This window comes from Balaenoptera acutorostrata, chromosome 21, assembly GCF_949987535.1.
Source record: "Balaenoptera acutorostrata chromosome 21, mBalAcu1.1, whole genome shotgun sequence".
In the NCBI taxonomy this organism is placed as follows: Eukaryota; Metazoa; Chordata; class Mammalia; order Artiodactyla; family Balaenopteridae; genus Balaenoptera; species Balaenoptera acutorostrata.
The window spans coordinates 17,726,496-17,739,261 of record NC_080084.1 but is presented as its reverse complement, the minus strand read 5'-3'; the positions used below and the strand labels follow the sequence as shown (position 1 = coordinate 17,739,261).

Below are 12,766 nucleotides of genomic sequence, written 5' to 3'. Positions count from 1 at the left end.
CGTGGGCTCAGTAGTTGTGGCTTGCGGGCAGTAGAGCGCAGGCTCAGTAGTTGTGGTACACGGACTTAGTTGCTCCGCGGCATGTGGGATCTTCCCAGAGCAGGGATGGAACCCATGTCCCCTGCATTGGCAGGCGGATTCTTAACCACTGCGCCACCAGGGAAGTCCCAAGTCTTTCTAACTTTTAAAGGAAACTGCTATAAACTTGGAAATTGAAATCTACGCAATCTAGAGTTCTATAGTTTCCACATGGCTGGAGCTCTTTGAGAACAGAATAGTGTCCATGTGATCCCAGTGGAGGTCTTGACAAGAGTGATGCTGTGGACTGAATGTTTGTGTGCCCCCCCTCCCCCCAAAATTCATACATTGAAACTCAATTCCCCATGTGATGGTATTAGGTGGTGGGGCCTTTGGGTGGTAATAACGTCATGAGGTTGGGGCCTTCATGAATGGCATTAGTGGTCTTATAAAAGAGACCCCAGAGACCTCCCTTGCCCTTTCTGCCACGTGACGATACAGTGAAAATATGGCCGTCTATGGACTCAGGAATGTGGTATTACCAGAACTGAATCTGCTGGCACCTTGATCTTGGACTTACCAGCTTCTAGAACTATGAGAAATAAATTTCTGTTGTCATGAGCCACCCTTTATGGCATTTTGTTATAGCAGCCCTACTGGACTAAGACATAAGAATACCTTTTTGGGGGTTGTGGGAAGTCCTCAGGGCTGGATCCAGGCAAGTGATAAAACAGGTGGTTTGTCTCTGAATCTTGTCTTCTCATTTCCTGCCTTCTCTTCCACTCTTAGATGAAGAGTTCAGTTGCCATGCTCAGTTCCCTTAACCTGTCTCCATGCCTGATTAGCCCTGATAGGGCATCAAGTCAGGAGCCTGAAGAATGACCTTTAGGTCCTAATACCATACATAAATGTTTTGGTAGTCTAAGCACATCCGGTGTTCAGGACAGTGTTTTTGTAGGAAATAGCTGTAATCACTTCTGGTAAAAGATCTGGGAAGATTTGAATCCAGCATTCAGAATATGTGATAAGTGTACATGTTCAAGTCCTACTGGGATAGCCCAATACCAAGTTGGCTTGCTGGCATGCAGAAAAACCCCAAGTAAACTTGACTTTGCTTCCACCACTCCAGAAAGTTGGGAGGGATGTAGTCAAGTCCCAGGAGGAAACATGCAGATCGGAGAAGACCGAATACCCAGGACTCAGTAAGGTTCCAAACTGACCATGGAAGTTCTGGCCCATCCCCAGTTCCCGCTCAATCAATGATATTGTGTTCGGGTTAATTTGGACTCCTTTCCTTAAGATGACCTCCTTTCCAGGGCACAGGTCCTCCGAAGACATCTCTTGCCTGGAGTAGGTTTCCTTGACTGTCATTAACCACATAATTAGCATTGGAAAAGAGAAGGAAAGAGTAATTTGTCAAGACTGTTGTCCCATAGACCTTACCCCAGATGTTTTATTCTTGTCTTTTATTTTTAGCAATGACAGCAGTTGGTTTAAATTTTGGTTTCTAATAAATCAATTCCATTTACCTCACCCTCTATTAAATATGCCAAGCAGATTTTACGTTATAAATCTACTATTTTAATGAGATTTAATGAGCTTATCCTTAGATCTTCAAAGATTTATAGACATTCATCAGAGTGGGAAAGGGCTGCTTCCTTTATTGGCTGTATATTTAAAGAACACATTTCAGAGAAGTCATTAAAGTAACGTGTGTCTTCCCTCTTCAAAATCTTCATAACTGTTTTGTGTACATGTGTGCATCACAAAAGAGCTTTTTCCAGCCCCAAGCCTTTGAAAACCAGGACATGTCACACAGTGATAACTACAGCTCCCCAGACCCTGTCTTTTTAGATCTGAGCCATGTGTTTTGATAAATAAATCATCCCTGAAGTGCTTATCTTGCTTCTGGCAAGGATATAATAATTTAGATGCCTGCTTCGTAACGCCTACAGGAAAGAGAACGATTCCACATCTTGGCATGAGAAAGGGAAAGGCCGTTAACAACCCAAATTACAATGTGGAAAGGATATGGGGACGACTTGACTCAGAGTTGGAGGGAAAAAACCCTGGAGATTTAAATACCAGTAGTTGGGTCTAAAGCCAAGAAAAAAAGGAGATGAACTCACAGATAACAGAACTATGAAATAGCCAGATGTTACGAGACTGTCATCATATAAAGGTCCCTGCTTATTTCTGAACCTCAGTCTGTGGAAGAGACTTTTGTTTCTGGACTTAATCCATTCGGTGCTTGAACTTTCTGTGAGGTAAAGCCATGCATCCCAGGTGTATTTTGGGGTAACAAAAAACCAGTTATATCGAGCCCCTGAATTTTGTGTGAATGAAGCTGTTTGCCAAAGCTAATATTTGTAGCCACGTGACTTACTGTTCACAGAAGAGGTGGATCCATGGGGATGAGTGGGTGGCCAGTGCCCTGCAGAACCACCTCAATGAAAAGAGGCCTGAACACTCCACACTTGGATCTCACCAACTGTGGACAGAAGAAATTGCCCTATCTAGAAAAATGTTATTTTGTATATGTGCTATTGGGAACATTATTCGATGCCTTCAAACAAGGAAATCCTTGGCAAAGTCCCTTCAAAACCAAGCACCAGGAAAAGGTTTGTTCCTCCCGATGAACAATTTCCTAAAATTACGCGAATTCTGCAACCAGTTGTTTTCTACTTTTCTAGGTTGGTGGACAGCTCAGAAGTAAATTTTATGTTTGATCGCTATCATTCTTCTCAATTAGAATTTATTGCTATAGTTCCTTTTCTTTCCACCTTTATTTTTGGGTTCATTTTGGTTCCTAAAACCTTTTCTACCATCTCAGTTTTTTTTTTTTTTTCCTGAAGTGGGTGGCATATAAAAAAGGTGCAGTTAATTCAGAGGTTTAAAATGTGCCTCTTGAGACGTTTATTTCCAAATAGCACTGCATTCCCCTGGCAGAATATTTGTTTCCTCCCTCTCCATTGTTTATTTATTTGAAGTGAGAAAGAACAAGAAAGCAAAAGACAGCAAATCGAATTCAGAGGGTTTGCCTGGAATATTCCCAGGAAGAAACAACTGACAAAATAATACCCCCTGAAACAGACAGGTCCTATGGAGAATTATGATTTCCATGTTCAAAACTCTTTCTCTTGTACAAACATAGTTGGAAGTTGGTTTTAGCCACTTCTTCCCTAAATGCTCAAGCCACAGTTGAAATGACAAATGTGCCCTGAAGCCCCAGGTTTCACCTCAGATGCTTGGAAGTGTAGGTGTGTTTACCTGGAGTCCCAGGCTGGAAGGCTTGTAAAAGGAGTGAAATTAATATGCAGAAGGTGACCTGGGAGATTTCCCCATCCTGGTTGCTAGCCACATTCCTAGATTTCTAGGACATTCATTAAGATCTTTGCATTTGTTTTAAAATTGTCCATAACTATTAACAAGGTTTGAGAAATTAGTTCACAAGTTGGAAGATTACTCTTTAGGTAGAAATACAAGGGTCTTGGGCTGTTTCCCTTCAAATGAGTATTTAGTGACTTCTTGTGAGTCTAGTTTTGAGGAGGAAAGATCTGCTGCTTCCTAATTTTCTTTGAGTATTTTTAAAGTATTTTGAATGAGTTTTTGAAAATGGAAACCCAAAGGAGCTTAGAACAGCAGGGGGCCTAGCGGTCTGAAAGTGGGAACACCGGAGTTCTATTCTTGCCCTGTCCTTATCTAGGACAGCAGTAACAGTGGGCTGTTTTCCACCTAGCCCTCCATCCATTCTTCTCGACCCTGCCCAGGGAGGCCAATCCTGCAGACTGTATCACCCAGGCCCCCTTGCTGTCTGGCATCTCACTGGTCTTGGCCTAGGGATGACGGGTGGGAAACAGGTTGAGTGAATCCTCCCCATTCCTGCCCTTGCTTTTGCCTCATCATCCTTTGTTTTTCTCTTAACCCTGCCCACAACTCTCTAGGCGGTCCCCTGTTAAGGTCTTGTCATTTGAACCATCTGGGGTGGCTTCTGCTTTGAGCCAGGCTTCTGATACAAATGACAACCAGCTTTAGCAAACTGGAAATGGGCTTCAAGCAGTGGGATTCAATTCTGAAATTCTGGGATCACACCAGAGCTGTGCCTGGATTCTTCCTAAGAGACTTGTTAGGTGGGGAGAGAGCAGGGAAGATTAACTGGTCTCCGCATGCCTGGGGCCCTTGCGGCCTGTTGCTCTATCTTACGAGAAGGGTAAGATAGAGGACAGTTCAAGTGGTCTTGAAGCCACTGCTTCAGGGGCTTAAAAACAATTTTACCCACCAAAGGTATTAACGCACTTGGGCACTTGAGGATAAAAGAGCTTTACTTATGAGTCAACTGAAAATTTTAATTCAAAATGGAGGTTTTGTTTTTTTTTTTTTAAATAGCCACTTGACAAGAGGGTAAAGAGATCCCATAATGGGGTAGTGAGACCAGAGTCCAGGCTTCACTCTGCTGGCCACACTGTCCTCAGGACCTTGCAATAAGCTAGAAATGTACATAATTGCAGGGGAAAACTTCAAGACTAGGGGAGGAGAGGAGGCCAGACCAGGGTGGGCAGTGACATCCTCAGTCTTTTGTATTTATATCTTACGTATATATATAACACATAATATATATATATTACATCCAAGTACAACAGTCATTTGTACCATTTCCCAGGAGAGACAGATGTTTCCAAGGCAAGGCAGGGCGGGGCTGGGGGCAGCGCGGGGGCCGGGGGCCGCCTCACAGAAGCTGCAGGAGCTTCAGCGATTGTAAGAGAGCTCCGGGCTCCGCCGACGCCAGATACTGGCAGCAGAGCCAGTCCTCCAGCTCCACCCCGCGCCGGCGGTCCACCGCCTTCTCGGCGAACTTCATCATCATCAGGGCCCGCTTCATGTCGATCCAGTTGCTGAGTGTGGCGCACAGCACCTCCTCCGAGGGGCCCGGCTGCTCCACCAGCTCGCGCCGGGGTCCCCACAGGAGGCACTGCAGCACGCGCTTGGCCTCGCCGATGCGGATGCGCTTGATGGGGTCGGCCTGCAGCAGCAGGTGCGCGAGCCGCTGCAGGCCCGGCGAGTAGAGGGACAGCGCGGGCAGCGGGGGCAGGTCCTCCTGCCGGTAGTCCTGCTCCCGCAGCTGGGCCCGCACCTCGAACGGGTTGGGCTGGTGGAGCAGCTCGTAAATGAGGATGCCCGTCTGGAACTCGTCGAACTTGCGGTACTGGGAGGCAGACACGATCTCTGGAGCCAGGCGGGCCTGGCTCTTTTTCTGCTGCAGGTTGGTGGTACCGCCCGGCTTCTGCTTGGCCTTCAGGAAGTTGCTGATGATGAGTCGGGGCAAGTGCTTCTCCCCGGGCCCTCCCTGACAGGTGGGGCCAGCCGGAGGGGTGGGGGTGACGCCGGCTGGGAGGGCGGCAGAGGGGCAAGAGGAGGGGGTAGCGGCAGGGGCAGGGAGTATGGTGGTGGGAGGGGCCCAGGAGGTGGCGGAGGAGGGGTCCGGGGAGGCCTGTGGGGCGCAGTGCACCAGCAGCAGGTTCTCCAGGCACAGGTCGCGGTGGATGATCCCGTGCTCCTTCAGGTGCTCCAGCCCGTTGCAGAGCTGCAGAAGCAGAAAGCACACGCGCCGCTCGTAAACCTCGGGCTCAGACTGGTGGCTGGCGGCTGAGTCTTGCACGAAGTCCGAGGCGGTCTGGTGGGGTACCTCTCGGGTGATGACCACCACGCAGTCCTGCTCCTGGGCGGGGGGATGTGAAGGCAGGGCAGACAGGGGGTCCTTGGGCGCATCGGGAGAGGTGAGCATGCTAGAGGGCACCGAGGCGACAAAGTGGCCGCAGTCCTGCTGGATGTTGAAGTGCACGGGCACGGAAGGGCTGCAGTATGAGGCTGCTTTGGGCTCAGGGGTTTTGCAGATCTGTGGGGGAAAGGGGCAGTGAGGTCAAAGAGCCAGAGCCATCATTCGGTTCAGCAACTGGTGTTGGGACACTTAGACATCCACAGGCAAAACGGTGAACTTAAACCCATATCTCACACCGTACACACAATTTAACTCAAAATGGATCCCAGAGACCTAGGTCAAAATGGAGAGACTTAGATGTGAGAGCCAAAACATACACACTTTTGAAGAAAACACAGGACAGAATCTTTGAGACCTTAGGTTGAGCAAGGATTTCTCAGATACCACACCAAAAACATGGTCCATAAGAGAAAAAAATGGACAAACTTGACCTTACCGAAATTCAAAACTTGTATGCTTCAAAAGATACTAAGAAAATGCAAAGACAAGTAATAGAGTGGGAGGAAGTATTTGCAAAACACATATCCAGTAAAATGATTTCTATCCAGAATTTACCAAAAACTCTTGCAACGCAGTAATAAGATAAATTACCCAATCAAAAAGTGGGCAAAAGATATTAACAGGCATTTCACCAAAGAAATATAGAATTGGCCATAAACACATGAAAAGATGTTCAACATCATGAGTCATAAGGGAAATGCAAGTCAAAACCACAATGAGAGACCAGGTGAGGCCCACCAGAATGGCTATAATAAAATGATAATAGCAAGTGTCTATGAGGATGTGGAGAAATGGGAACTCTCATTTATAGCTGGTGGAATGTAAAATGGTACCACCACTTTGGAATAGAGTTTGGCAATTTCTTAACAAGTTAAACCTAAAATTATCATACAACCCAGCAAGAGTGAGTTCCCTTGGTAGGAAGACGTCCCCATGCCCACAACGTAGGCTGGACAAATTCTCAGGAAGCCAGATAAGAGCTTACACAGGCAGTCAGCCTCACTCCCCAGCCCTCGCACCTGAATTGGCAGCTACCTTATAATAGATGTGTTCGACCCCTGGGATGTTCCCTTCTTGGGGAATCTCGGGGGCAGATGCAGGCCCTAAACCTCTAGGACTTGGTCAAATTCTCTTAGGCTGCCCTAGTTTCTAGATCCAGGTACATATGCCATGCCTACCAGCTGGCACAACCTGCAGGGCTGATTTCAGTGGAGCCGCTAAGTGGAAGCCACGAGCTTTTCCTCCAAGGGTGAGTCAGAGCAGCTGAAAGAAAACAGAAAGCTCTCCAGAGAATAGGGAACCCAGAGGGCCCAAAGGCACCCTCTGAACCAAAGGTGGGCATAAACAGATGGATGATCTCAAGCTCCTTTGGGGAGTTCCCAGTGTCTTTCCCACCGCTTCTACATCTTTTTGTACTAACGACAGCGACTGCCACCTAAGGATCCTGAGCAACAGGAACCCTCATCTGGTGGCCACACAACTGAAGAGCCTTGAGCCAGACACAATGGCCCCCTGTCAGGCCTCAATTTCCCTCTAATTACACTGAAAGGGACGGTAGATGGTCTGTGAGTGCCCCTCTCAAAAGGAGATGATGCAACCCCAGCCATACTTTGTAGAAAGGTAAGGATCAGTGCGTAATCCTGAGAAGAAAGAAAGGCATTTCGCCTCCATCTATAAAATATCATCCTGCAAAGAATCCCAAAATAACCCTTTGGGGTGCTGCGTGGCTGCACTCAAATGAGTACAGCAGTGTTCATGGGGCACCACAATGCTTACAGGTGACGTTTTCAGAAGTTCTGTTGCAAGTACCTTTTCAAAGAGATTTATTTATATTGCAGCTCTACAAAGCTCAGCATAAAACCTGGCATAAAAGAGCTCAGCTTCTGAGAAAACTTTTTAAAAGATAATTGGAGGGCTGGGGGGAGAGAACACATTAATTTATTGATCCCTCTATTAGAGAAGTAGAATAGAAATAAAAGGGAAGTACATTTTATCCCAGACAGTGCCTCCTATTACACTAACAAAAGTGATTTCAGAATGCATGCCTAAAAGGCACTGCTGCAGGCTCTTTCTTATCCGAACACACCCAGCTGTATTCAGTTTTTATTTTTGGCTGTGTTGGGTCCCCATTGCTGCGCATGGGCTCTCTCTAGTTTAGGCAAGCAGGGGCTACTCTTCGTTGCGGTGCGCGGGCCTCTCATTGTTGTGGCCTCTCTTGTTGCGGAGCACAGGCTCCAGAGCGCAGGCTCAGTAGTTGTGGTGCACGGGCTTAGCTGCTCCATGGCATGTGGGATCTTCCCGGGCCAGGGATCGAACCCGTGTCCCCTGCATTGGCAGATGGATTCTTAACCACTGCGCCACCGGGGAAGCCCTGTATTCAGTTTTTAAATGGCAGTCTTCTGGAACACTATTACACTAAAGGAAATTTGGGAGGGGTCCTCAAAAAATAGTCTTGCATATAAATACCGACCACCGTGTATGGACCCGTCTGCTGTGCTATCCATGGATACTGATGTCATCCCCTCCAGTGAGGGCTTCTCAACTACAACATATACCTACCGATCTTGCACCATGCCTGCAAAGCATTTTTTCATGTAGTGTCTCGTTACATCTCATTGAACAACTCCATGAGGTAGATGCTACTACAGAGGAGGAAACTGAGACTTCAAGAGGTTAAATTATTTGCCCTAGATTATACAGCTAGGAAGTATTCTGGAGGTGAAAAGTATGGGCTTTGGAGTGAAAAGGACCTTAGTTTAAATATAAACTCTGCAAACATTGGCAGCTTTCCCTTGATTCTTGTTATTTGTGGTCGTTATGTTCTGTTAAGTAGCCACAAACACTGAATGCATGAATGCTGAACCTCTGCTCCTGGGCAAATACAATGTGAAGTGCTTGCAAGCCTCTGGTCACAAGATGTTCACCAACTGATCAATACGGAACCTTGTTGTATATCGTGTGTGTGTTTCTGTTTAAAGACGCCTTATTCATAGATACTGCTGATGCACTAACACTGACTCACAGCCAACAGCAGTGTAACTCACGCCTGAACTAAGCTGATCTAACACCCTCTCAAAGGTGCATCACAGCCTTCCTGACCTTAGGAACACGAGACAGGACTTCAGCGCTCAGCGTGGCCATTTTAAAGAGCGAAATCACCAACGAAAAGCACAAAAGTGTGATGATGAGGCACTAAATAGACACAAAAAGTACATCTGTGTACAGTACGAGAGCTGAGACAAGAAGGCGGAGGGTCCCCTTGTGCCACCTCAGCTGAAGATTTGCAAGTCGGATGACCTGGATTTCCGCCCCCGCCAGTTCAGTGTGCCAGTTCAGTAATGAACCCCAAAGCCCTCCAAGTATTGATGTGGGGTTACAAGTAAGTTTCAGCATCGAATTCACAAACGCAGAATCCACGAATACTGACGATCAATGGTATTTATCTCCAAGTGTGTTTCTCCTCTGTATCTCAGGGGCAGTATCCCTCTTCACAGGGCCACTGGGAGCATTAAAGGACACAACACAGGTGTGGCTTTCAACACAATGCCCAGGCGAGCACCCACCGGGAGAGGTTGCTATGGTAACTGCCCTTGCGGGTCTGGCTGTAGCCGTGTGGTGGTGCTGGGCAATCCAGAGCTGGCTGGCTGTACAAACCCAGAGGGCGCAGCTGCCGGGGCCTGGGCTGTGTTTCCAAGGATCCCCTTTCTCCAGGGTGTCAAAGGCCCGGGCCTGGCAAACGCTCTCCTCGGGAGCTCCAGGCACTTCACACAGAGACGTGAATGAAAGAGCAGAGTAAATGACAAGTGGCCTGGATGCATTTCAGAATCAGTGAGCTGGTCCCTCTGGCAAGACCTGCAGCTTCCTCACTGCCTCAAACAAAAGACAGAGTGCAGTTATCCAGAGGGGCAGCCCCGGGTGGGGCCCCCAAGATCATTCTGCAGTGTCTAATTAGGGGTGAGGGGAGAGGAGGGGGCGGAGGGAGGGGACGGCTTCTTTTCCACCCCATCTCCCCTCACCGCCCCCCAAGTTCATTTTCAGGGAGTCTGTGCTTGAGTTCTGGCTCAAGACCTTCACACAGACCTTTGGTTCAGCTCAAATTTCAAACGTTTCACTGAGCCAAGTCTCACTTTAAACTTTGGTGCCACGGCCTGATTCGTGGTTGAAAATCTGGGCTAAGTCACGTCTGTTAAATAAAAAAGGCCCAGCCCGCTTAGCACGGGTCCCTAATTACCGGAGTTCTGGCTGACTGAGGCATGAAACAGCTTCGAAAGCACACACAATTAAGGCTTTTTATCCCTCCTCATACTCGTGGAGCTGGACTACAGGAGCTGGCTTCACCTCCTCGCGGCTACAGGGTGCCAAGCCCACAAACGGAGGGACCAGCGTCAGCCCGAGCAGGTGCGAGCCTGCAACCGAAGCTCCTGCTTCCCAGGCACGGATGAAGCGAGCTCAGCCACAGCCAGGCGGTGCGGGAAGGAGCCCCGCTCCCCACTCCTGGGGATTCAGCCGATGCAGATGACTGTATTCCATCTAGGACCAGCACTAATGAAGTGGAACAGCAGAGTGGAAGGATGCTCCGCGCCCCGCCCCCCGCCCCTCCCCCACAGGCCAGGCACATTTGCAAATTGATATTGTTGTTCCCCAGACTCTGAATACTGGAAGCTCTTCTCCAGATTTCCTTTTCACACCAATTTTTTAAAAGAAAAATCTCAAAGTAAAATTCACTGCCATTTTCCTTGGCTAATAATCATAGTATTAAAAATAATCTTACTGGTAAGAAGGAAGCTACCCCGCCAAGACCATTTCATGTTAGTTCACTGTTTGCATTTTTTCTAATTAGAAATAAAAGAATGTCTTGGGGCAGGTGATGGCAGAAAAGAGTTCAGGGTTCCCTTCTCACTCCTCGCAAAAGCCTGCATTTATAGAAGGACCACAGACCACCAGGTACTCAAGGGACACCAAAAGAAGATGAGAAAAGGGGCCACCAGAGGGGCCAGATGGATACAGACAGCTCCACCAGCTTACTCAGAGCTGTGCCCCAAAAGAGCAATGGGGTGTGCTAGCAACAGCCCTGGTCCAGGGCCAGCGATTAAAGAGCTGTGTTACTTTGGACTAGTCACTTAACTTCCCTGAACTTCATTTTTCTTAAACTGACAGGGTGGTAGCATAGGCTTTGAGACAAGACAAAGAAGAGTTCAAATCCATCTTAGCCACCTGCCAGCTGTGGGCAGATTATTTAATCATTTTGAGCCTCAGATTCCCCACCTGTAACACCTACCTACCCTGTGAGGATTTGAGGTCGTGTAGTTAACACACCCATCCAAGAGTCTAGTTGTATACTGACTGCTCTATCAATAATATTACTCTCATTGTTCAAGATGATGCTTGGGTCTAACTCTCCTTCCAGCTCTATTTTAAGAACTATATCTTAATTGCCTATCTCCCGAATTAGATTATAAGCTCCACAGGAACCATATGTTCACCTCTATATACTCAGATCTTTACAAAATACCTGGCTCATAGTAGGCATTCAACAGAAACCTGCTGAATAAATGAATGAACTCTCCGTTACATTAAGAGACAACTGTCTTAATCCAACTCGATCATGTAGGTTCGTTCCTGAAAGCACAGAATGAACCTTCTATTCATTGTACAAATCACATTGCACCACGTCCTGGGCCAGGCAGAGAGTGAGATCACCGAGCATTTCTAGGAAACTACCCTCCTCCGGGAGCCGGCTGAGGGGAAATGACTGCCCCAGCCATAGCGCTGCCCCCCGAGACAGGACCACAGTGCCCAGCTGGTGGCACTGTGGAATGGGAGGAGGGGGTGGTACCTACTTTCACAGCGTAGGTGCTGCCGGGGTCCTCGGAGCAGGTGGCACAGTAATAAATGGCATCCCCCGAGTCGCAGCAGGGCTTGTTACAGGCCAGCTTGAACAGGGACCAGTTATTCTCGCTGAAGTGCAGCCCCTTTTTCTGGCTGCCCATGAAGAGGTCCTCGCACCTGGCCACGAGGCGGACCAGGGACTGGGCGTAGAGCCCTCCCAGCTTGGTGTAGGTGCCCTCCTTGCTGCCGATGCTGCTCAGGAGGCTGTGGAGCTGCAGCTGGGCGCTGCCCGTCGAGGCCTGGCTGGACACGCTCAGCTGGGAGGCCGCGGCCGAGGACACCCCTTTGCCCTGCAGGCTCTGGCTGCCCGCCAGCCCTGGCGCTGGGCCCCAGGGACCACTGTCTTTGAACGTTTTCTCCAGAGGCTCGGAAGCAGAGAAGATGTGCTGGTGGCGGCTGCCGGGGCCTGAGGAGTAGCTGAAGTGGGACTCGTCATGGACACAGACGTTGGTTTCCGAGTGGCTGAGGTTCAGCTTGGGACCTGCCGTTCTTGGCTTGGGGGAGCCTTGGGTCCAGAAGAAGCCATCCGGGGAAGAGGCCGCCCGGCTCACTAGCTTCTTCTGGGGGAGAGGCGGGGGCTGCAGGGGGCCACCGGGGGACACATCCTCAGTGGAGCCTGAAGGGAAGGGGACAGGGCTGAAGAGCTCCTTCCCACTGCTGGTGGGCGAGTGAGTCGGCTCAGATGATGGACCTGAAAAAGAGAAACAGAACCCATCAGACTGGGGGCCCATGCCACTCAGTTCCAGGGTCCCGTGGGCCTTTTTTTTTTTCTTTCTGTCAAAGCAATTTATTTTATTTTGTTTTTATCTAGAAGAGACAACATATGCACAATGAACACAATTCAAAATGCAAAAAAGGTATACAATGCCAATGAAGTCTCCCTCCTACCCTGTTCCTTAGCGCCCAGACCCTCTCTTCAGAGGAAACATGGCTGGCAATTTCCCACGCATCCTTCTGGAGATCTGCCAAACAACCCAAACACACACACACACATGCATTTACACAAAGGAGAGCAAACAGTGTCCACTGATTGCAGTATTCCTTTTCTTCACTTGCCACTATGGCTTGGAGATACTCCACATC

At 48.6% G+C, this 12,766-nt stretch overlaps 1 protein-coding gene across 4 annotated transcripts in view; it reads right to left on the bottom strand.

Annotated features, from left to right (window-relative positions):
- Positions 1–1,343: 1,343 nt before the first annotated feature.
- PRAG1 (PEAK1 related, kinase-activating pseudokinase 1) overlaps positions 1,344–12,766 on the bottom strand; it is a 49,848-nt gene continuing 38,425 nt past the window's right edge. For 2 of the 4 annotated variants that reach the window (XM_028164509.2, XM_007174044.2), the window contains 2 exons: positions 11,635–12,374; positions 1,346–5,911 (listed from right to left, as the gene is read on the bottom strand). In XM_028164509.2, coding sequence (XP_028020310.2) covers positions 4,745–5,911; positions 11,635–12,374 — 1,907 coding nt within the window. In that variant the 3' untranslated portion in view covers positions 1,346–4,744. Of the gene's footprint in view, positions 5,912–11,634; positions 12,375–12,766 lie in introns of all 4 variants that reach the window. The other 2 variants (XM_028164510.2, XM_007174045.2) reach the window with 2 other exon arrangements.